Below are 24,887 nucleotides of genomic sequence, written 5' to 3'. Positions count from 1 at the left end.
AGCCAAAATCTAACAGATTACAGAATAACTGAAACATCTGGACTCATTTATAGTATAATATAACTAATCAAAAACAAGCCATGGTAATTTTCAGAAATTGTAAAAAGAAGAAAGAAAAAGGGGAAATAGATTTGTATCCTGTACTCCTTTGTGCAGAGTAAACTCCCATCAGCTTTAATAAGACTTTTGTCTCTGTAAAGCAAAAAATGGGAATGGACATAGGGATAGGCCTGTTGTTTCTTTTTAAAGCCATAAATGGTAAGATTTTATTTCTATACTAATTTTTAAAAGATAAATATAGTTGTTCATAATTCAAATTCCCTTGATAAATCTTGTTAAAAAACAGTTACTTCTTATACAAATGGAATCATCTTAGATTTCCCTTCCTCTCCAACAAGGTCCAAGAAAGAGAGACTTTCTTGAAACAGAGAGACTGTTGAAACAGAGACTTACTTAAGTGAGCTGAAAGTAAGAATAAAAAACCAAACCAAAACTAAACCAAAAAATCCATGCTCATAGAATAAACTTCCATAGAGGTATACGTTTCAGAAGCATAAAGCTACAATGAAACACTTGGGGGATACAACCAGGGTGAATTACAACTGAAGTAAAACTGAAAAGAGCATTAAAGAAAGGAACTCCTATTATCTATATATCTTGGCAGGAAAGACTTGAGGAAGGATGTGGTTCAGAGCCTGGACCAATCCTAGATGGTACATTTTAATTCACAGAAAAAGGCAATCCACATGTAATAATTCACACTTGGATGTGGCTTTGACTAAGGGACAGGTGACTAGTAAGTGCTAACTCCAATCAATATACCAGACAGATAAATGTGTAATATGTACAAATGGCTGATATATATATATATATATATATATATATATATATATATATATATATTAAATCATCTTAGTTTTAAGCCATTTGGTATTCACAAAGAGGTGTTTCAGTAATGCAGAGACATCTGGCTAACAATAAATAATGTAGCTCCAGTAAATTAAGTACTTTCTTTTCTCAGAAATTCTGGCTACTTTGTAACATACTATGGGTGTATGTTATAATTAATGTTGCTAGAATGTTGGCTGGGCAGACTAATACCAGATACATTTATCATGATGTAATGGTAAACGGGAAATAGAGTTGGCCGATTCACAAAGAATCAGACAGAATGATTATTTTTGGTAGTGATTAAACTACCTCTATAGAGTTCTTGAAAGTTACAACAATATACTGGTTAATCATTATAAGAAAAGAGCTCTCTTGGAAATACTATTCAACGTTCAAACTGAATAAATATAACTTATAAAAAAAGGTAAAGAACATCTTGTTGCAAATATGGACTCATTAATATCATATTTAAGAAAGAACAGAGTGTGTCCTTTATTTTGATGTAAAGATGTAATAACAAGTAAAGAAAATATTTCAGTATAGCATTCTGTCCCTATAGAAAGATTTTGGAGACTGGGTTTGACATAAGGTGAAGAAAATTGGACATTCCTGTCATATTCCTGCCATCCATGGTGCTTTCCAAAACAGTTGACTTTTAAAAATGATTTGAAAAATAGGAAGAAATTTAAATAATCAGTAAAATCATCATTGTGCACATTTTTAATATTTTCCCCTTAAAAACACTTATAAATCAGCTTGTTAGTTCTGATCTGAACTTTTTGTGTAGTGCTTGCTTATCTTGATCTACTAGAATTATCCAATCATGTATTTTCTTTCCACCCTATAATATTAACTTGATTTTTAAAAGCACCTTTTAAAAAGCATCCTAAACCTGCACCCTCCAAATGGGTAATATTCCCTGGGAATTTGTAAGAGTTGTGGTGTGTCACATCTGGAGAGCACAAAGTTTGGGAAGATTGTTTCTAGACTCTTTATCCAATTAATGTAATAAAAGTATAGTAAATTAATTTCAATCCAGCTTTTCCTTTTTTGAAAACTTGAATTCATTATACTTACCTGTTGATGATTTCTCATTTAGATAATTGTAAACCTCCCTCTAACTAACACTGTATGTGTTCTCTGAGTCAGGGGTATGATTTAATATAATCTCTCCATTATACTTACAGCACTTGGAGATTAGGGAGTTGCTCACAAATTGAATCTGGAAGAGTTGTGATCTGGGCTCCTGTAAGAGTCCTATTAAGATAAGAAATTTCAAATAGTTAATAATTACAGTAATACATAACTCAGTCCACAGCAGACTAATCTGAAGTCCTGAGTGAAATTCCTATTCAGTGCTGTTGGTCTAATTCATAATAATTAAGAAATCTCAATTCTCTCTGTGTTGAAGAACAGCATATTTGAACCTATCTGTAACCTGTATTAAGTGGACAAGTGCAGGGTAAGACTGAGGGATAAAATAAACTCATATTAATCAGGAACCTATCTCAGTAGATTTTCAGTCAGTCAACCAATCAATAACAAAGAAGCCTACTGACCCAGTAAGCATATAAATCAGGTCATAGTATCAACAAGATCAAGCTGACTCAAATCTATCACAAATTTAGGATCAATGATTTGGCACGCTAGGTAACAAATGAATTACTGATTGAAGGACAGTACCTTTAAAGCAACTGGACTTCTAAAATAGTTAATGCCATCTGTTTTCAAAGAAAACAAACTATAGATCCAATACTTACAAGCTTTCCAGGCTTGTTGTCCCAGTCAAATCAAGAAATTCTGTTACCTCTGTGGCACCATTTAATGTTCTAAAGTTACAAACACAATGTATTAATGTTGTTGTTGTTTAAGGAGTGAAGGAATTGTTTGGAGCTAAAGTGCTTTTAAAAGTTTAAATACATACAAGGTTCTGAGTTCAGGTAAATGTTGAAAAGCAGACTTTCCCACAATCTGGATAGGATTATCATAAAAATGGCTGTGAAGAAAATGGATTTAACACTCTAAGATTTACACTCTTCAAATTCTTATGCAACTCACTGGATATTCTCATAAAAGGACTGATGACCTTGCCTGCAACTTTTTTTATTGAATGCTTATCTCCAGAACTACTTTTAATGACCATAAAGCAATGGCATCTATGTTTATGAATTTGCTTCCCAAATTATATGTGCTAATTTTTTTTTTAAAGTAAAGCTGGGCAAACATCTCTTGAAGACTTCCTTATCCTCAGGTCCACAATCTTGTCTGGATTAAATTTTATTTTTTTCCAAACTATTGCCAGGCATCCTTTAAGGATTTCTCTTGCCTCCATGGGAATAGAAAAGAGAGGCAAGAAGTAAAACTGTCTATGAAACAGATGACACTTTAGCCCAGAACGTGAATGGCTTTAAGATGTTAAAAGCATAAGTGGCATGAGTTATCTATGAAGGTGACTATGCTGAACACTAGTTTGGAATGAATCCAAATAAACAGTTATTATCCAAATAATCAGATAATAATGCAAGAGAAGAGCCAATAGAAAGATGCCACCTGGGGACCAAAAAGCTTATGCACATTCTAGCTTGGTAAAATAAAATATGTTGCATCCAAATCAGGAATCTTTGTAAGTGTTTGCTCTCAAAATCAAATCCAGTGTAAAAGGGGTATTACATAGATACATACCAGTGGGCTGGCACAGAAAGCATATGCTCATTATGCCTCACTGGAACTTCAAGAGGTAACCATTTTAATTGTTACCTGAGCTGAGAAACGTACAGGGCGGCTTATCAGATCAAGGAATAAGAAAGCTACAAAGTGACAGATGGCACCAATGAGTAGATTGAGATTAAAGATGTAATATCTACCAAAGGAAGCTAGAATTTGAAAAACATTGTCATATTCATATAAAATATTCAAAAATCTAATCTATAATGAAATAAAGTAATTAACATTACATTTTCTAGAAAAAATAAACTTTTATAACTTACATTGCTATAAGTGATGGGTTGCCCATAAATGCCTGTTCAGGTATTGACCTAATCTTATTATTATGAAATCCCCTAGAAAGGAAATAACAGAAATATAGTACATGCCCACAATATATAGAAACAAAACTTTGTTTAGGGTTACCCAAAGACAAAGTTATTCTAGATAAGTTAGGTTCTATAGAAAGGTAGCAACCACTACAATATAGGAGATCTTTTCTTCTCAGTATGTTTATGGAAGGCACTATAGGGATAAGTAAAATTTATTAGTTTGGTCTAGAGCCAGGTTGGTCTAGGGGTTAAGGCAGCAGGCTAGAAATCAGGAGACTGTGAGTTCTAGTCCCGCCTTAGGTATGAAAACTGGCTGGGTGAATCTGGGCCAGTCACTTTCTCTCAGCGCACAGGGTTGTTGTTCTAGGAAAATAGGAGAAGGAAGATTAAATATGTTTTCCGCTTGAGTTATTTATAAAAATAATGAAAGCAGGGGGGAAACAATTCCTTTGAATCAAACTTGGTTCCTGGGAAGTTCATGGATACATTCATGTAGCATTTTTGGCAATAAAATGGAATTGGTTTGCCAATACTTCTTCTTGGTGGTTGTTGCTTTCATTTTACTTTCAGTCTACTCTGGTAGACTTGAAAATTCTGGTATTCCAAGAGGTATCTCACCCAAGTGTTTAGCTTCCCAGCCCAGTCAGGTGCTGCCACCTGCCAAGATCAGTAAATGGATGCACAGATCAATAAAAGTAATTTCATAGCAATAACATCCATTTTCTCAAGTCTTTCACATCTTTAAAAATATGTGCAAATTAATTTACCTATGACACCATTATTTCTCCCCCTACTAATATGAATTCTTTAAAAATGTTCAGTCAGATTCCATATTTGTTCATTTTAAAATGTCTCCCACTGTATTCAATGAACTGTCTTAATATACATTTCCTTAGACCATTTTCCCAAGCCTCTTAATGGACCCCAAACAACAATAACCACAATCAAACTAAACAATAATATTTCCAAGTAAATTTGCTTTAATTAAGAATGCTAATGAATATGAATAACACATGTACAGTCTCAGGGCATCTTGTACATACTGGCTTTTCATAGTATTCCTATATGTAAGTTTTTAAAATGACAATGTAATTACTTTCATTTAAGAGCTAAGCAAATTGTTTCCAAATTAACTGAAATGTATTATCTACGTGCACAATAATCTAGTACTAGAACAAAAGCAACACTAAAGTTTTAACATCAATAGCAATGATTGCATGGAAAATATTTGTTTTTTCACTGAGGTATGAACAAAGTCACCCAGATTTAACCTGAAATATTGGATGGTTCACTAAACTCTCTTCATTGTTTGGGCTGCTGCTATTAGTGACTATATAATGGCTGTCTATGGAAATTGATTGCACAAGAAAACAATATCTCTGGACGAAAACAAAGTGAAAATGAACAATGAAACAGAGTGTAATATTGTCTATATTTGCAGACACCTGTATATTTAAAAAATGCCCATAATAATTTATCATCAGCTTCCTATTCTGCAGCGGGAAAGTAAGTCATACAGCAGAAAAATTTGCTTCAGCTCAGGAAATGAGCATGGATATTACTTACTCACCAACAATGCAGAAATAAGTTGGCTTCAATGTCTAATAATGACAAACTTCAAATGTGCAGAGGTTGGTTGTTGCCCATATGGGAAAGTATTAGGTCCCACATATGCAATTCAGTCCTGTACAGATTGATAATCACAGCTTCCTTATAGATGGCTACATGTTTAAGAAGGCGAGGGAAGGAGCGTAAGGTCACACAGACTGGGGAAAGAATACGATGGGCAGGTGGTTTGGCTTGTATATACAGGGCAGGAGAAAAGAGGGAATGCAAGAATAAGAGAAATGGTTGTGTCATGCATATCTGTTACATTTATTTTCTTCCTGCACGTGCTCTTGCTTATTGTTTTAACTTTAATCTGTAGAATTTATGTAAACACAAGAGATCAATTTTTGCATATGAACATTCAGAGATATACTGCTAAAAAGCCCTAGCAAACCTTTCGCTAGTGTATAATGTATAAAGGAACATTAAACAAGAATATAAACCTAAAAGGCATGTCATGATCAAGAAGCTGGTCATGGTCAAGTGAAAAGATATCAGGTTTTAGGAGCAAATTTAGCTTAAGGTTCATGTAGAGCATTGAAATCTATTCAAAGAGATAAGTGATATAAAAAAATTACCAATGTAAATAAATAAATCAGTTCAGCAGGACGATTGGGGAGATACTGTGAGAGGAAGGAGAAGAGAAATTTAAAAGTTTTACTGGCATCATCCTTCCCAATTTGTATTATACATTCAGTTATTCAGTACTGAATAACTTCACTACACAGAAGCCCAACTGGATAGCAGAGTTTAGATTACATTTATATTACTTGCATGCAAGCAAGTGAAGATGCTAATGGAATGCTTGTTCCTTCTGGTATACTCCCTCCCCCTGAAAAAAACCCAGATGGGCTCTATATAGAGATAAGGTGAGAATGCCAGAATAGAAATGGTTGGAAGTTGTAACAGACTGTGTGTCTGTGACTGTGAGTGGGAATCTGATCTGAGCAATGATCAGTGAAATAGGTTTTATAACCACAATAGAAAAGTACATGAAATACATTATACAAATAGACAAAGGCTAACATGTACATTCTACCAGGAAAAGAGTCAAAGTGCACGTGCTCTCTACAGGTTGAGCTGAAAGTGTGTGACTGGCCTAAAGTCACCCGCTCTTTACATGGCTGATGGTGGACCACTGTCTCCTGGGTTCTATACCAACATCTTAACCACTACACCAAACTAGACCTCTATTAATAACTTTTCTGACCTCATCTATTTACCAATTTCTAGAAATATTTTCAATTGCTCATAAAAGTTGTTTTTCATAGCTTTGTATCTCTTGGATCCCTATTTATTGGATCTCTATTGATGGTGACATGTACTCAAATAACATTTGAATATGTGGATTGTTGAAGATTTTTTTAAACGTAGTTTCATTTACTGCCATAATCTTCCATGATCTTGATACACTGTGATCCAAAGGATCATATTTAGAACAAATATTCATATTTTTTCCATGGTTTTTCATGGTTAAGACTGTAGTTTACTGGAATAATAATATTTAGTATAATAGGTTGGCTAACCTTGACAATATTAAAAAAACAATAATTAATCAACATTTACCCAGGATCTGTTGTTTTCACTTAGACAAATTTACCATCTTTCTTTCTCTTTCTCTTTCTATCTACACAAACATGCATTTCTCTCTGCATTAAATACTCTCTCTGTATGTATGTGTGTATGTGGGAGTTGTAACCATTTAATCATTTTCCCTTAACAGATTCTGTGTGAAAGAAAAAAGTTGGACAATGTTATTTGGACAACCTCTACCTCAGGCACTTGCAAAGCAAGTGTTTTTGCTTTGTAAGCATTGCCAGCCACACACAACTAGTCTAATGGAAATAGTGTGTTTACTCTAACTCTCCTCTCCATAGAACAAAGGAGCCCTGCTTTTAGCAGGACACTTTGGGGTATATTGGAATAATATTGGGAAGAAGAGGTAGGTGGACCCATTTTGGCGATCCCAGTTTTAGATATCAGAAACCAGATTCAGTTTGTAAACTATAATTTATATTTCTAACTACAAATTATAATAGCTAGTTAGTATTATCCAGAGACAAAATGATAGATATCAGTATGGACTGAGATAAAGCAAACATGGTTAATATTGCAAATTTCTCTAGAAATGTTCTTTGTTAAATAAATGTTTAATTTATTTTAATTAATTTTAAGTAATGTATTTCAAGGATAATTTATTGAATATCCCTAATATTTAATATTAATCTAATTTAATATTTTCAAGGATATTGCATTAAAAATTCTGAGAGTTGTACTAGCCCACTGAGCAAATACTCCACAATACAGACAACCTCAACAACATGCCAGAATATGCTGTTTGTTTATAATTTTTCCCTCCATTTGCTTTCCAGACAACTAGAACTACAAGGTTGGAAAAAAACGACGTCTACCAAAGCTGAAATGAAATGAAATGAATATTCTGAAGCAGAAAAATAGGCAGTGATTTTTGCTGTAGAGCTGTGATGATAAATCTGTCTGTACTTATATGAATCAAAATGAACACTGGAAACTGAGGAGCTGAAGCCCTAAATTTCAGTACTCACAGTTCTTTCAAGTTTCTGAGGACATTGACAGAAGTGGGAAATTCATTCAGATTGTTGTAATTTAAATCTCTGAATTAAAAAAACAACAACACCCCACATTAGATAAATTACATACTATCTAATCTTCATACTTAAAAGGAAAGAGCTTATCTATTTTGCACTGCACTTTTAGATTTTTATATTTATAGAACTCAACAAAGGTTTATAAATATAATAGATATTTGCTATTACTTAATCGTTTTATTTATTGTTATATTGTACTTGGTTAATCTGTCCTCCTCAACTTTAGATTCATATTCTTGACAGAGTTCTTCAAAATAAGTTATGGTCTATCATTCTTACAGTTCATGTCAGTTTACTAAATTAATTTTAAAAGAAAAAAAGAAACATGTTTTTTGCAAGCTCACACCATGATGGTAGACACTGCTACACTTTGCAATTTAAAACCACATATGTGAAATCTGTATTTGCAAATATGAACAAAACTGTAGTCTAATCTGGGCCAAATCTTTCAAAGATTAATACTTTAAGAATTTGAAAGGATTACCCACAGAGAGATATTGATTATTCTCTTCATGGATATCCATTAGCCTTTTCAGGTACCCATCGTCTACAAAATAAAAAGTTAACATACAGTGCAATCCTATAAATTTCTATTAAAATAAGGAGGGCTAGCTTCTATTTAAGTGTGCATAGGAGTGCAGCCTTAAGACATTTAAAACGTGTATTTAGGCTTTCTTTTTTTAAAATATTTGCAGAATGTCAATGGAAACACTGAAAAAAGAGTATAAAAAGTCAACTCACAAAGTCTCTAGGCTATGGAGGCCATGGAAGCATTTCTTTCCCAAGGAGTTGATTCTATTGTTATGGAGATGCCTGAAGCAGACCATTCAGAATATAAAGGAAAAAATATTTATAGACAGTAGACTAAGGAAAAACATTTTAATGGCTATACCTAAATAAATTACTTCTGTCCTCCCATGACTTATGAAGTCATTTTTTCACAAATATTTGAATAGTACAGAATATATTGTACCCATTGTTCTTGATTTGCAATTTCACTTGGCTCTTTAAAGTGCTTAAATGAACAATTTCTATTTTTGTGGCTTCCCCAGCTCAAATTGCTCATATTCCTTTCTTATCTACCCCTCAGCATATGAGTAAGTGCTTTCTTGCTCTTTAGTCTTCTTACAAAGTTAATTAGGTACCCTTGAGTCAGGCTCAATTTCCATTCTGCGTACAAATGCTCACATTACTTATCTCCAGTAAAACTTGCAGCTCTTTCAAAGTCATTCCAGTAATCTCTATCATCCTATCTAAGCACCTTATCTAATGTCTTTCTCTTTTTATATTTATTTAAAGTTTGCCAAGGTAAAATGATATTTTCTAGTCCATCATCTCACATGCCCAAAATCTGTGAGTTTTTGTTTGCTGATCACCACTTCAAGAGAACAATCTTTATTAGTTCCTCTTGCAGTCCATGGTACTCTTAGTACCCAACTCTACATCTGTAATGTAAAGGTGGCAAAGCTATCATCTTCAAATGTACTCATGGAAATTTCATCGTCATCCTTAGTAGTGCTTTTCAACCTTGGAATCTTATAATTTAGCACCCATAATTGCCTAAATATTACAACCAGATCCGTACAGTAGCAACCACACAAAAGGGGCTTGCCGTTGCCTTCCTTGGGTTTGGTTTTAGAATCTTCTCCAATGTGTGTTTGCTTCCCTCAAGCAAGCAAAGCATCATTAGCACTCATCTCCACTGTAGATCACTCCTAATACCTTTTTGACTTTACTAGCAAGGATGAATGTACCAGAAGCTGAAGCTTCTACCAGTGCCATTCTCAGGGTCATTAGAGCTACTGAGCCCTCCCCCTAAGTCAAGATGGTTGTTCCACAGAAATTTGTTCTCCCTACCATCTCCAAATTAATTATTTTAAAGTACAATGTGTTGTGGTCCCTTGAAACATTCAAAAGGCCAGTGAAACAAATACCACCAGGACATTTCCCTCCAGTTAGAAGCTTTCAAAATCTTGGCCTATCATATAAAAAGTTGACAGCGAAAGAGCCGAGACATTGCCATTGACTTTTTTGCAAGTTGTTCTTGTTAATTGAGTGAAGAACAAATAACTAAATATCTGGGCTATGGAGATCACTAAGTGTTTGAAATTGAACCATCTGGATATATTGTTATTAAATAACAAGTATTTCTTTATTCATTTACTTCTTTTAAAATATTTCTTATATCCTGCACATGTCAAATGAGAAAGTGCACAGCAAAGCATTACACAAGGGATCCTATTACTTACAAGAATCTATTTTCAGATTTTTGAGCAAATGTGAGTTGTGAGATCAGAATCATATCCTTCTATCATGCATACTACTCCCTGTCCCTGTTATAATAGGCCATTTTGATTGCCTATGTATCCCAAATCCAACACATGTAGCATAATGAAATACTGCATAACACTGGAGTGCAGGGATTCCATAAGTAACTTAAACATGCAAGCCTTTAAGTCAAGACCACACATGATTCTTAAGGGTTAATGCAGCACTGAATGTTTCTCCAATATTTTAGGCTTCTACTTGGTTTTACAATTTATGTATATCTCCCCTTTCTGCCAATAAAGCAAAACTGCCATAAAACTGTAAATGTTTATGTAACAGAAGGGAAAAACCATTAAATACTTGGGAAGAAATCATGGTTACTATACTTAATGCACTTTCATTTTAATTAATTCATTTTAAATTTTATCCTGTTCCCAATTTTTTTTTAACATGCAGACAGGGCATTCCACTGAAAAATGTTAATATTCCTGCTCCAAACCAGTGCAGCAACCCAATCTAAGTGCAATGGGGATAGGGGGAGAGAGACTGGGAAAGTTTGATCCTGATCACATCAATCCCAATAGACTTATGGTTGGAATCCTTTCATTCTGCACATTTATAGCATTTTTTGATACAATGATTTTTGAAATGAGACAGCAAAATGACAAAACTACTATACCCCAAAATATTTACTTTCTAATGCAGCTAATCTCAGGATTAAACTGCAAACAAAGCTTATTTATAAACAGTTATATATGGCTAAATTAAAATATACAATGTATATACAAATATACAAAAATAAACATCAATATTTATAGCCTCAGGCTCTTCTGCCTCATACTAGCATTTAGTGGGCTTCATTAACCAGGTTTTGGACTTAAATATTTGCTTCTCTACTAAAAGAACTAGGTGTATATTTGTATATTAAACAAATCATTTCATGAAGCCAACAGCTGAAGTTCTTGAAAATTAATTAAATGTTATGTTTGAAACCAAATACAAACTTACAGCACTACTAAATTGGAGAGATTTCCAAAAGCATAATCTGGAATGTAGTAGATTTTGTTCAATGCGAGTGTCATTGCCTGCAGCGCTGGCAAACTCCTGAAAGCTTGTACTGGAATTTCAGTCAGAGAGTTGTCATCTAGCCACAGGTATCTCAATGACACCAAGCCACTGAAACAGTTGGGAGGTATGAAGCTAATATGGTTAGCATCCAGACGTCTAAGATAAAACATAAACATAAAATTTCATTAAAAAGTGTTCATTAATAAATGGACTTAGAAACAAAAGTAGTATTTTCTGCAATTTAAAAAAAAACCTAATTAAATTCAGTTCTACTGCTATTATCTTCTAATGTATGTGATTCTTAGTTACATATCCTAATTACCATTTCCGTTCCTGTAACTTATTTCCAATTCTGTGGTCATTCTCACTGTATTTATAGATCTGGTATATACATGGTATTAAGTCAGGGTTTGTTTAACCATGATTTATTAGATAAACCATAACTTGCTGGGTTCACATAATATTCTAATCCATAAACCAAACCACAAAGGCTGGCTTCATATGACATGATAGACCCCAAACACATTTTGGTTTAATATGGTGCATGAACCCAGCTGACTATGGATAGCATGGCTTTTTTATATTGTATGTTACCATAATCAATGTTTGCATACTAATACATCATCCAACATGATACCATCACTGAGGATATGAATTATGCTAAGTCAGTAGGAGTTAAACAATATCAAGTTGCTTCAGAATTCTACATGATGTACTTTTATCTCTCCTCAATACCTTGGTGCAGGTATATTTTCACAAAGCAAATGTATAGCACAAACCACAAAAGGATTGAGTGTATGCAGTCTTTTGCACAAGACAGCCATCAGAGAAGCTGTAACTTCTCAATACTGTAAGAAGCAGATGGCACAGATTCTTTAGTAGTATGAAAACCTAGGATTTGGCAGATATGCTCAAGTCCCACTGCTTTGGCATCCAAATTTTAGCAATCTTCTGCTAGGAAATACTCATGCACTATTGTACAGAATAAAGACATGATCAGCATTCCAGCCCTGTGTTGGTATTATAGCCCATTCAACCAGATCAAGTGAATATAATGAATCAGACAAATCCATGAAAAGCAAAAGTGATGCTCGACCAAAAACCCATTTTATGAATACATGCATTATGAACAATATTTGTTATGCTATTATTGTTAGTGATAATCACTCTAGTTTAGAAATGGTGGAGGGGGGCAAGCTAAAATTGGACCAATTAAAAATCCAAAACTGAACATCACATAACTTTCCCTCAAATTAAAATTTTAAAAAAAGAAAAGGAAAGAAAAGCAGCAGTAGAAGGAGGGTGGCTATGTTTTGGGGACAGTAATCGATTGACAATATAGCCACAATATTAGTTTAGATATAATAATTCTGGAAACTGCAGATTAATTTGTAAGCTTAAACAATGCAAAGAAAAGAAGGATAATTTACTAATATGTCTAAATGTTCATTTTCACTGAATTAAGAGAAAACAAATACATGCAAACAGACTACAGTATAAATAATCCTGCAGAAAGCAAACCTTATATGCTTGAAAGAATATGGGCTTTGAGACAAGCATGTTGATTTCTTCATTTAAAGCTGATTCTTTATTTGTGAGCACATAATATGTCAGGTTTTTTGCCGCAGTATTTTCTACTGTGGCACAAGGCAAATAACAGTGTGCTAGAATGGCAAACAACTGAGGCAAGGTCAGTTGGAACAAATTTATAAAGTTCAGTGTCAAAGCCCTTTTATAAGTAATTTTTCAATATAATAACTGACATGACAAGCCACAGGGACACAACTCCATAATAGTTCACATTTTGTCAACAAATTGGCAAAGCTGGAAATGTTTAAAAATATCCACCCTGAGCCTTTCTTTTCAATAAAGGAACATATTTTGTGCTGTGCTTTCAAATATACTTAAAAAGAAAATGTAGGGTTCTTTGTGTTTAGCCAGAAATAAATTTCTTGTCTGTGTGATGTTTCTGTCTAAACCAAGGACTTTAGAGTTGCACTAGCTTGACAGTTACACTGATTAAAGCTTTTTTTGGTTTTGTTTTGTTTTCCTCTTTAATCAGTTCACATGTTTTTCTTCCTCCAGCAAGATTAACAACTGCCTTGCATATGACCTAGATCTTGCCACTCTTACTTCTATAACTTCAAGGTTGCTGTTTATACAGTGTGTGGACATCAGTCCACACAATATATTTGGGGAAAAAGTAATGGCATAATCTATAACAAGGTGGATTGAATTATGAAAAGTAAATTTTATGTTCTTAAATTAGATAATAAATTAGGGAATGCCTGCATCTTGAGGGAATTTGTCCCAGTGCATCTCTAGATTAAGGGCTTTTCCAGACATGGTGCCCCTGGGTGAGCTCCTTTGGTGAGCAATGGCTGTGGTAAGCAGCAAAGCAATTTGTGGTTAGCATCTTCAAGGTATTTTATAATTTCTACTATTTAATTATTTAATTGTTTTAAAATGGTTTGTTGAACAAGCCATAGTGTTCTGACTCCAAAAACAGCCCAAGTTCTATCAGCTAAAGCTATGGCTACCTAAGATGGGAAGAGGATCTGTTGCTTCCTATACAATTGCCCTCTTTCACTGATACCTTTTCTTTGGTGGTTGTAGTACTGTCACTGACTTTCTGTCAACCCCAATAGGTAGACCACACCAGGAAATCAACCCCACAGGAAGACCAGGACTACTTTTATTGATATTAGCTATAATGACAGAATCTTGCAAGACTGATTATGCTGTATCTTCCCCTCCCTCTTATTATACTCCAATGAATCAGGGAGGCATCTGCCTGAGTTGATTCCAAATATTATCTTGTTTCTTGGTGTTTATAAAGTGTTTCAGCGCCCTTTACCTAGGTAATGATTCTTGAATATTTCTGTCATCTTCCTTACTTTCTACACTTTCTTACTGGCCATCCAGTTAACTAACCTGTAAGCATCACTCTGAGATGCTGTCCAGAATTACATTGTGGGTTGACAGCTGACACTATCTCCTCAGTATGATACATAGCCCTTCAAGCAGATGGCTTTCCTCTACAAAGTAGAATGATAGAGAACATGTTACATAGGGACCCACATATTTCTGCCTTTCAAGCACTAATTCCTAGTTTAATTGCAGGAGCACTCTACCTCTGATCTAGAGAATGGTCTGGGCAAGCAACTAGCCTGTGCAAAGCAGAGGTATTTTGGCTTGGTGTTTTGCTTCTGGCATTGGAGGTGATGCAATGTGCCTTGAGGCTTAAAGCCAAACACTGAAAGTAACTGTTTTTGAGATGAGTGCCTTCTAGCTGTACCAGAATTTGTTTATTTATGGTTTATTTATTGTATTTTTATACTACCCAATAACAGGAAGGCTTTAATGCTACTTCTGATTAACTTTGGACAATTAATTCATGGAAGATTCAGGAAAACAAGCTCTCATCAAGATACTCTACAGTAATGGGGATGCAACTAGAATCCCTCAATAACAACCATGACCAAGCCCATGCTTTCAGTAGTATTTGTAGAGCAAGCTTAAGGATGGGGGGGGGGGGGGCTTCAAGTCCCTGCAGCTTTCTTGGCAAGATTTTGGAAGTGGTTTGCCATTGACTCCTTCCTAGAGCTGAGAGAGTATGACTGGCCCAAGGTCACCCAGCTGGCTTTGTGCCTAAAGCAGGACAAGAACTCACTGTCTCCCAGTTTCTAGACTGATGCCTTAACTGCTACATCAAACTGCCTCTTGTTATAAGAACATTTACTCAAAAGTAAAAGTCCCACTGTATGCAAATGTGCTCACTCTCCTAGATTAGCCAATATTATCTGAATTAGGACCTTAGTTCACAATTCCTCACATATGACATGAACATATTTATAGATTTTAAATGTTTGTATACAAATCTAAAAAATTGTTGGGACAAATGTTTAGAACTGTGTACAAATGTTTTAAATTCATTTTTACAAATTTTTATGTTTTAAATTTAGATATCCAGGTTTATGACAAACATACAATAAATATCAATATAAATACAATAAAGTTAATATTTTTATTCAAATCCAGTAAAGTTAATTTTCAAAATACCAAGCTGTTACAATAGGATATATTACAGAATATATAACTCAGTTAAAAAGTTTATAAAGTACTCTTAAAATCTACTGCCACAAATGTTTCTCCACTATCTAATCTTTTCTTTTATTCTTAAGAGCCATTGTTCTCTTTGCAGATAGTAAAACATTTAATTAGTGAATGTGCTTCCTGTCATAATGTAAATAATGCATACCAATCTCTAATGCATGCAACGGAACCTTAAGTTTTCATTCAGTTGTTTTAGCTGAGTTGATCAAAGTTTTGGCACTTTCAAAACTAAATCCATTAGCTCATAAACAATACATTATATGCAATTTATAATACATGGCTAACATGTGGAAAGTTTAAAAGCTGTTGTTAGGCTCCAAAGACAAGCAATTTAAGAATACAAAAATATTTTATTTTGTACTATAGATAGCATAAAAAGGGAATATTACATAAAATTATTCACTTAAAACACCCAGATCATTCATGCAAAAGTCATGAAATTTAAGGAATATAATCCAGCATAATTTTTAATAATATAGTGTGCATGCTTTGACTATATGTTCTATAGCTTAAGTAAAATACATACTTGAAAAGTTATGAGAATACAAAAACTGAATGTTATATTTAGGATTAAATTACCTATTTACCTACCTAAATTTATTATAGTACAGTATTGCAATGTTTGTATGGGCCACAGCCATGAAATACAAATATAGGATGTGAGAAACTATAAAAACGTGAATAAGAAAAAATAATGATAGTTATACGTCCTCAAAAGCATAGTTATTCTTAGCTAATATCTAAGGTCTAACCACCATCTTTTATTGCCCAAAGTAATGTATAGACAACATTCATAGTACTTTCTCTTCCTCTCTCTCTCTCTCTCCCCTCCTTTCCTTCATGCATTATAATAGCCATAGTACTTGTGCAACTGTACTATGACAAATAATACAGCATGCACATGAATGCACCTTATTACTTATTTAAAAAGTTCCACCATAAATAATGTGGAAAATAGTCCAGAAGAATAGCTGTGTTTGTTGCAAAGCTTCAGATACTGTAGTGAAATATGACCTTAATCAGTTAGTAGAAGAAGTCAATGCCTTATATGGCAAGAACGAACTCAGAACAGAAGCAGGAGTATGAGATTTCTACTGACAAAAAAACAGACAGGCCTCTGTAAACAATGCACATCTTGTAGCTATTGTCAAGTTAATGTTATTTAACAGAGAGTATCAGACTACTTTATAAGCACAAATGCCTAATTTTTTTCATTCTATCAGCTGTCATTAACAAAAGCTTAATTCATCAGGTAGCATATATTTAGACTGTTCATTAAATAAATTAGGGGATCAGATAAGATTGTAGAAATAAAAGAGCAACAACACTTTTTTTTACTAAATTGATATATAATGGCATCTATCAGTCATTCAATTTTGTTATCTGTGTCTGATAAATAATACTTCTTCCACTTATGAGCAAAGGTTTTATATGTTTAACTAAGTATGAATGAGCAAAATGTATCCTCTCTTACATTTTATAGGTGGAACTTTATCTTTTAAATGTATCTGAGTTTCTTCTGCTTTGGCTGCAGCAACAGAAAAAAGGAACAACTTGACTGTTTCCCACATTTGGTGCATGCAGAGACAAGATGTATCCATAACCTATTGAAGTTACAGCTATCCCTATGGAATCTGGTGGTGTGCCTTAAATGCTATGGCGGTGATCATAATACAAAAGTACCATAACAACTATTGTTCTTTTTGGGTATATTTCCAAAATAGAGTATTAATTCAGTTTGAAGAAGGTTTTTAGATGAAGATAGAGCAGAGCTATGCATGCAGAATTTTACTGTTGCAGTACAGTCAAGGCACAAAAAAATAACACTGGAAAATAATTAATACTAGTATATTTTATGGTAAAGTAGGAGAATCAGAATTCCTCGTTGAATCCAGTTATGCACATATAAATCACATGTTTATATAACTCAAGAAGTGAAATGAAATTAAGTAAGCTGCAGTATCCTCAAGGAAGGTAAAAAAATGTCAAAATGGCAGTTGTGGCAATGTGACAGAAATACTATTCCTTTTGTACATGCATAAATGTCATACACCAACACAAAAGGTGCTGCTACAATTGCTATCTTGATTTTTTGACATGCTTCCCCTCTCTCCCAAGACTTTCCTGTTTGCAAGAACACACATTTATTATTGTTGGAAGAAATTACAGAAATTATGTCCCTTAAAATATACAAATTACCTCAAAAGCAAAGAAAGTATGCTTGTTGCTTTAGAATGCTTTTTTAACCCATGTTCTATTTTAATTAAAAGACAATAAACAGACTAGTAAACATATGATAACTGATTACAATCCTTTGTAGACTGGCTTGCAGACTGAATGAAAATAAACAATTACAGTGACAGCCATTGCATACCAAATTAAGCAAAATTCTCTGAGAGAGCATCAAGCAGTGTGGCTTTTACATGCAGACTGCTCTTACTTTTACTAGATGTAGGATCTATGCAGCTACTGCCAACAGTCCTGTTAGGATGTGTTATGTGATGATTTTCCACAATGGAAAATGCAGGGTGTAAAAACAACTTGTTTCATGCTGTACAGCAAATGAATTTGGAAGTAAATGGTTTCAAGAAAAAATAGTTTTATTTACACTAAAAAGAAAAATAGCATGCAATCTGTAGAATAGCAGTAAGATTAGCTAGACATCAGTAAATACAGCACGAGCTAAATTAGATAAAGCGGTCAACAATATTCAGACCAAATTCATACTAATTATGAAGCTTGTTATTCCTTGAAGAAATGCTTTATTTTGTAAACTGCATCTAATTACTTCTATATACAGTTGCTTTTTTTCCCATAGTTTCAAAGTTGAAAAGAAAAAAGGGAAAAAAAAGTTTGAATTGCACTGTAAACAGAAAACCAAGACTAGAACCAGCCTATGGAAGGAAAATTGCTAGGCTATACAAAACAAGAAATTGAATCTCAACTGACCTTTTTCAGACTCATCTGAAACAAAATAAATTGTTCTAATTCTTTCTGTTGAAGAGGTCACATTTGCCCACTATCTTCTTTCAAATGGATAGTAGCTATTCTGCACATGACCGTATCACTCTATCAGCTGCCTGTTCCACAGCTGTTCAAAGTTCCTGCTGTCCACTCTTATTCTCTTTTTATTTTAATTCTGTTACCAAACACCCAGTGCTTTAGTAGGTCCCCAGTTCCTCTGTTTTCTTTTTGACTTACTTCCCTTCCCTACCTTGTGGAAAGATATCTAGAACAAAGAATAAAAGACAGTGAAATAGTTTATTTACAAATGGAACTGTAGCTTTAAGTATCTCTGCCTCAATAAAGGACCCATTTTTTATATGGGCTATCATTACTACAGGTCCATTTTCTCTAAAAGCAAATGTTAGACTTTGAAGTTTACTATCATAAATCATCAGAATTTTCAAATCATAATTAATGTAATTAATTTCCATTTTTATTTTAGTATTTTCTTGCCCAGTCTTTCCAGGTTCAGGTATTATTTTACTTTAAAAATTATTCCTTGGAGAATAAATGCTTGATACCATACATAAACATGCATAGCATAACTGTGATTTTTAGCCATCTACAGGTTATTTTACATGTAAAAGTAATATGTTGCTAAATCCAGAAATAAAATACTAAAACATAAATAACACTATTATTCTCAGTTTTATGGCTTAAAATAGTAAATGTATATGTAAATGTATATGTATCTTCAGAGGGCACAAGGGGCCAAGTGACAAAACATGTGGCGATATTACAGTGCAAATCCCATGACTTACATACAGTACTTGCATCTGATGTCATGATGCATGTACAAAAAGGTGGGGCTTGCTTGCACAGTGATGTCATGATGTATGCTTAATTATTTTTTATCTTCACAGTTAGTAATGGTCACTACATTTAAATGAAAGAATTTACCATATCCAGAAAAGTTCTATCTGAAACAGATCAAAATGCTCAGGAAAATAATTTCTTGTTTGTTTGTTTATTTATTTATAACATTATTTAAGTAATAAGCATTATAGTTCTGGGGGGAAAATATCCCCCTCATAATTCAGATGAAATTTATATTTTTACAACTTCAGATGAAATTTTATTTATTTATTTGAATTATTAGCTGTCCAACTCCAAAGTTATATTTTTACAACTTCTTGAGTCTAAAGTTGCAATCTTTAGACTTAGTTCTCAGAGATGAAATCCAATAATGTCTCCAACTTTCTATCCCACCCAGCCTTCCTTGTGGCAGAAATTAGGGAAATCAAAGAAGAGGTACGTATAACTGGATTCTGTGACTGGTGTCTAAACAATTAGCCTAAACACTGTCCCACCCCCTAATCTTTCCAAGACTCAGCTGATATTTATTTAGCCTGGGCAAAGTCCCAAAGTGTTACTTTGATGAAGCACCCCTTTGATAAGGCCCAGTAAAATAGTCTTTCCTTTCTAGGTATTGCATTGGAACACAGAAGTCACGTTTATGAAGTGCAGCAGCTGAACAAAGTGATTGGAGACAAGGGGATTCTGTCTATATACATTTATTTGCAACCATAGCTTTTAGCAAACTTTTTAGCAAAATTGGTATAAAATTACAACAATCCATATCAGTTCAATGCATCCCCTCTAATATTAATAGCACTATTTGTCAACATCTGCGTGGTTCTGTGAAATGAAGCAGCATAGTCCTGATAGTGATAACTCTATTGCAGGATTAAACGGACCTTCCTTTTTGTTGTAATGAGAAGAAACAAAAACAAAATTAAACAAAATGCCAGGAAGAAGGTGGGGCATCACAAACATTTCTATGCACTCTTCAAATGCATGGTACAACTCTTAGAATTCCTTATCCAGTATTGCTATTACTGAGAATTCTAGAAATTATAGTTATTGTCAACATCTGCATGGTTCTGTAATATTGTAATAAGTAATATTGCTATTACTGAGATTTCTAGAAATTATAGTAGGCACAAATGGAGGGTCCAGCTTTGAAGATAGCTTGAATAACGCCATACTTCTGGATGAACTCTAAAAAATACAAGCTGCTATAAGAAATATGTATATACTTACAGGGACTGGAGAGACCGTAGGTTCTGAAGTGCTTCAGAAGGAACTTGTCTTAGCAGATTGTTCTGAAGCATTCTATATTAGTATATAAAATAGGTGAACAACAACAACAACAAAAAGTTAATTTTGCTGTCTTATGCTAATCAGAACTACCTACCTAGAAGGCAGACACAGATTACATTAATCTTCCCACAGAATGAATCACTTGCTAATTACTGCTATCCAAAACCTATAATAACCCTGATTATTTTTTTTAATAAAAACTTTATTAAGTTATAAAAAGCATAAAGATAAAAGCAAACAAGAACTAATAATCAAGGAGAAAAGTAGAGAACAAGAGAGTTAGAAAGAAAGAATATAAAGCGATAGAAAGTAAAAAGGGAAAAAAGGAAAAAAATACAAAAAGAATGACTTCTGACTTCTTATACAGCAGATATAGATAAATCATATAGTGACCTCTTACTCTAAAACTACATCTTAACATACATATTTTGTATAACCTATTACATTAATCATAAAATCCATATATCATAATTTCATTTTTTCTGTCTCCTGCAAAAAGTCCAAAAGTGGCTTACAACTGGCATTAAAGTTAGTCACTATCTTTTTCTCTAAGCAAAGTTGTCAATTTTGCCATCTTGGCTAACTATTCGCCCTCCATTCTTTCATTGTGGGTAATGTCGAGTCTTTCCACTGGTATAATAACCCTGTTTCATTGATATCACATGAGAGCCAATGTTTTGTAAACTTTGTTCACGAGTTAGAACATTGGAAACCTGGATTTAAATTTCCACTGTCATGAAATTGCTTGAAAACATTGCATCTGCTTTATCCCTCAACTTAATCTACCCTGCAAGGCTGTAAAAGGATTAAATTAGGTACCCTTCCACTAGCTCCTCTGGGTATACAAGAAGACTGTATTTGCTGAGGAACCTAACTTGATATATATTACTGAGACCTGGGTTGATTAGCTGCATATTTGACCCAGTTTTGCTCATCTGGTTTCTCAGTGTAGCATTGACCTAGGCTAGAGGGTTGATTGTCACAGGAAGTGATCAATACAAATATCTTGCTGACTAGAAAACTATTGAGGCAAGCTACAATGGCATTTTGCCCAGCTAGGCAATAGTACCTAGTTTAACTTGGCTGATCTTGAAAAGCTAAGCTGATTAGTACCTATGGGCTGGCCTTAACTGTGGTTTAGATATTCCATGAGCTTGGCTCTGAGGAACTTACAAATATTCATGCTGACATTGGGCTAATAGGCCAGCCCAAGATTTCTATGACAGCTAGGAATTTGTCTCAAACTGCCCTTGCATGGGACGGGTACGCTCTCAATTTAGATTTTTGCCTTGGGATTCGGGGAAGATGTCTAAGATATGGGAGTTACAGTTACTTCACAGTTATAGTCAGAACACTATCTAGTGAACTTGGGTCTGATGGTAACTATCTCATCCTGCTGGTCAGTTTGGTCCCAGAGATTTATGAAAACTGATGGGTTCTTGAATGTTCTATGGAGATGACCATAAGTTAATGGTCCTGTCAGGACTCATTTTAACTTAAGGAATGGGGGAAAAGAATGGTGCATTAATATAAATAACACATGTGCCCTATCTGGCACTGTGGTGCATAGACTTCTGCCTATTTGTTTGTTTGTAAGTTCCAGGCTATAAAACAGGCTTGGACACTTATAGCACAAATAATAGAAATCTAGAAATGAGGCCATCCAGACAAGTTAATGTGCCTACTGTCTGGCAGTGAATGTCACTAAATACACTGTCTGGCAGTGAATGTCACTAAGCTTTGCAGCCTCAGTTGCATCCTTATTGTTATCTAACCAGAAAGTTCAATATTGGTCCCTTCAAAGATCTGCTGTGATAGATTTGTGTGAGATACACTTGAATGCTGCATTTGATACAGCATTTATCAAGACATCAAATTCATTACCTGATATAATTTATGGGATCACCTTCAGTTTATGAAGCTTAAAAAAACAAGATGTTTGTAATTGTAAGTTTTGCATGCTTTTTTGTCTCCTATGTATGGCTAAGTTCACATATAAAGTAAATCATAAAAATTCTAGGAAAGTGAGAGAATATTCTATAATTTTAAGCAATATATTCATTCATTCATTCATTCTAGATTGATTGTATGTATAAGGGAAAAAAAGATATAATCTGTAAATCAACAATATTCTATGTTTATAGTAATTAATGTGTTCATTTTCTATTTTCCCCAGCAAAAATAAAACTAGAAATAAAAATTATCTAATATTTTCATCAATGGAATTGTCCTGTCTTTTGTTAGAAGTTAAAGAAACAAACACATAAACACATTTCTTCTGACATTGTACAGAGGTGCTAACTTCATGCATAAATTGGTTTTGGGAAATTCTTTAAAACAGTGAAGACATCTTTTACAATACAGAACTGTATCAAAATAAATAATTTAGCTTTAAATACAGTGTTGCTTTAATTAGCATAAATTCCTGGAAGATTTTAATACATAGCCTAAAATGTATAAAACAATACTATAATTTACTTACAATATTTTAAGTCTAAGGAGTCCAGCAAATGCTCCTCTGGGGATATGTGTCAAGCCATTTCCTGCCAGACGTCTGCAGGGTTAAAAGATAAAAGATAAACAGATTTCATCTCATGTGGAATTAATTTGGATGTTAAAATGTACAAGACAGCAGTGTTGGAACCACCAGAGCCAGAAGTAGTTGTTTAAGAACTCTGTTTTGTCATAATTAATGTTCTGTGCAAAACATCCTGTAACTATACAGTCCATTTACAAGCAGCTGGGCAACTGTAGTTTGCCTCAATAAATCTAGTTTATGTTACATGTGTAATTGTTCAATCTGTTCTGCTTCAGTAGCAAATAATGCAACATTGTAGGCTGTGGATGGTTTACTAGTTGTATATCATTATGATAACTTTATAGTTGTCCCACAAGACACAAACATAGTCAGAGGAAACATTTTTTCTGAAGTAGAAACTTCATCAGCTTTGAATTTACTTAAGCAAATGAGCCCCAATCCATATATAAACACCTCCTATCTAACAGGCAGAAAGGGACAACATTAAAAATAATCTGATTTTAAAACCTCACAATCAGCTCTTGGGTTGTCTTTTTCATGTAAACAAAACTGCTTTGGATTTGGATTGCCATTCAGCTTACAGCTGTTCCTTCTTAATTCCCTAGCTGTTTCCTTTGGTGGAAAATACAACCGTGTCTGGTTTGCAACCTGCCCTTTTGGCCTGCCCTGTTGTCTTCAAATGCCTACTCCTATGGTTGAAGTAACATTAATTGGGTTAACTCATGGGCTTATCTGTGTCAAAAGGAAAGCCATCTTACTCTTCATCTTTACTCTTTAGAGCTTTGTGCACCCATAAAAATCTTAAACATCAGCAGCAACATTTTGGATGTATTAGAATTTAAGCCAGAAAGTTCCCGAATTTCTTGGAATAAACTTGAACTCCTAGCACATGATAGGCTGAGTATGATTTCACAATCAGTAGGCTGCTCTAGGTGCTCTAGGAATAATGACAAGAATCCCTAGCCTGAAGAATTTTGAGATGTATTGGCTTAAAGGCCACCTTGTCAGGCGGGGTGGGATTCTAGCATTTATTAGTTAATTTAATATACTGACAGCTCTTAAATATGTATTGTTCACATAACTTTCAAATATCTATTATCAGAAACTTAATGGAATGACCTTTGTTCAAGTTAAAAAGCATTTTGATTGGTCTCACAAGTTCCGTTATGCTATAATTAGTTTAAAACATGTTTTGTTGATTAAGTTACAATTGGCTGTGCTCTCACAACATGAAAAGCCATAAACAATTCTTTAAAAAATGGAATCATGCAAAGCCAAATCCTGAACTAAATCTTTAAATTGCTCTATTGATTATTCAGCAAATGTATTATACACATATAACTTTTCTTCATTAGATTTATATCTAGTTTTTTTGCTCCAAGAGCTCAAGACAGCTTACATGGAGATCTTCCTTCATTTGATCCCAACAACTCTGTGAGACAGGATGGGCTGAAAGAGAATACCTGCCCCAAATCACCCAGTATTAATCACCTTGATAGCTTTCTTATTTTATTCTATTCTGTTTTAAATTTATAAGATTCCAAATATAACAATGAGTGAAATGAATAAAGGACTGAAGTTCAACCAGTTTCTAAATAAGGCTATATATTATGTTGAACTTCTGTG

The 24,887-nt window shown here is 33.9% G+C and overlaps 1 protein-coding gene across 2 annotated transcripts in view; it reads right to left on the bottom strand.

Moving 5' to 3' along the window:
• LGR5 (leucine rich repeat containing G protein-coupled receptor 5) overlaps positions 1-24,887 on the bottom strand; it is a 64,208-nt gene that overhangs the window by 12,503 nt on the left and 26,818 nt on the right. Inside the window, exons 3-11 of one of the 2 annotated variants that reach the window (XM_007422939.4) lie at positions 23,205-23,276; positions 20,663-20,734; positions 11,438-11,653; positions 8,903-8,974; positions 8,099-8,167; positions 3,879-3,950; positions 2,816-2,887; positions 2,652-2,720; positions 2,077-2,148 (exon numbers count right to left, since the gene is read on the bottom strand). In XM_007422939.4, coding sequence (XP_007423001.1) covers positions 2,077-2,148; positions 2,652-2,720; positions 2,816-2,887; positions 3,879-3,950; positions 8,099-8,167; positions 8,903-8,974; positions 11,438-11,653; positions 20,663-20,734; positions 23,205-23,276 — 786 coding nt within the window. The remainder of the gene's footprint in view (positions 1-2,076; positions 2,149-2,651; positions 2,721-2,815; positions 2,888-3,878; positions 3,951-8,098; positions 8,168-8,902; positions 8,975-11,437; positions 11,654-20,662; positions 20,735-23,204; positions 23,277-24,887) is intronic. The other variant, XM_088141818.1, reaches the window with a different exon arrangement.

The sequence above is a fragment of the Python bivittatus genome, unplaced genomic scaffold, assembly GCF_059951505.1.
Source record: "Python bivittatus isolate LINGU-HERP-01145 unplaced genomic scaffold, Pbiv_v1 ctg000330_np1212, whole genome shotgun sequence".
Classification (NCBI taxonomy): Eukaryota; Metazoa; Chordata; class Lepidosauria; order Squamata; family Pythonidae; genus Python; species Python bivittatus.
Note: the sequence above shows the minus strand (reverse complement) of the source record. Positions and strands in the feature narration are given on the sequence as shown.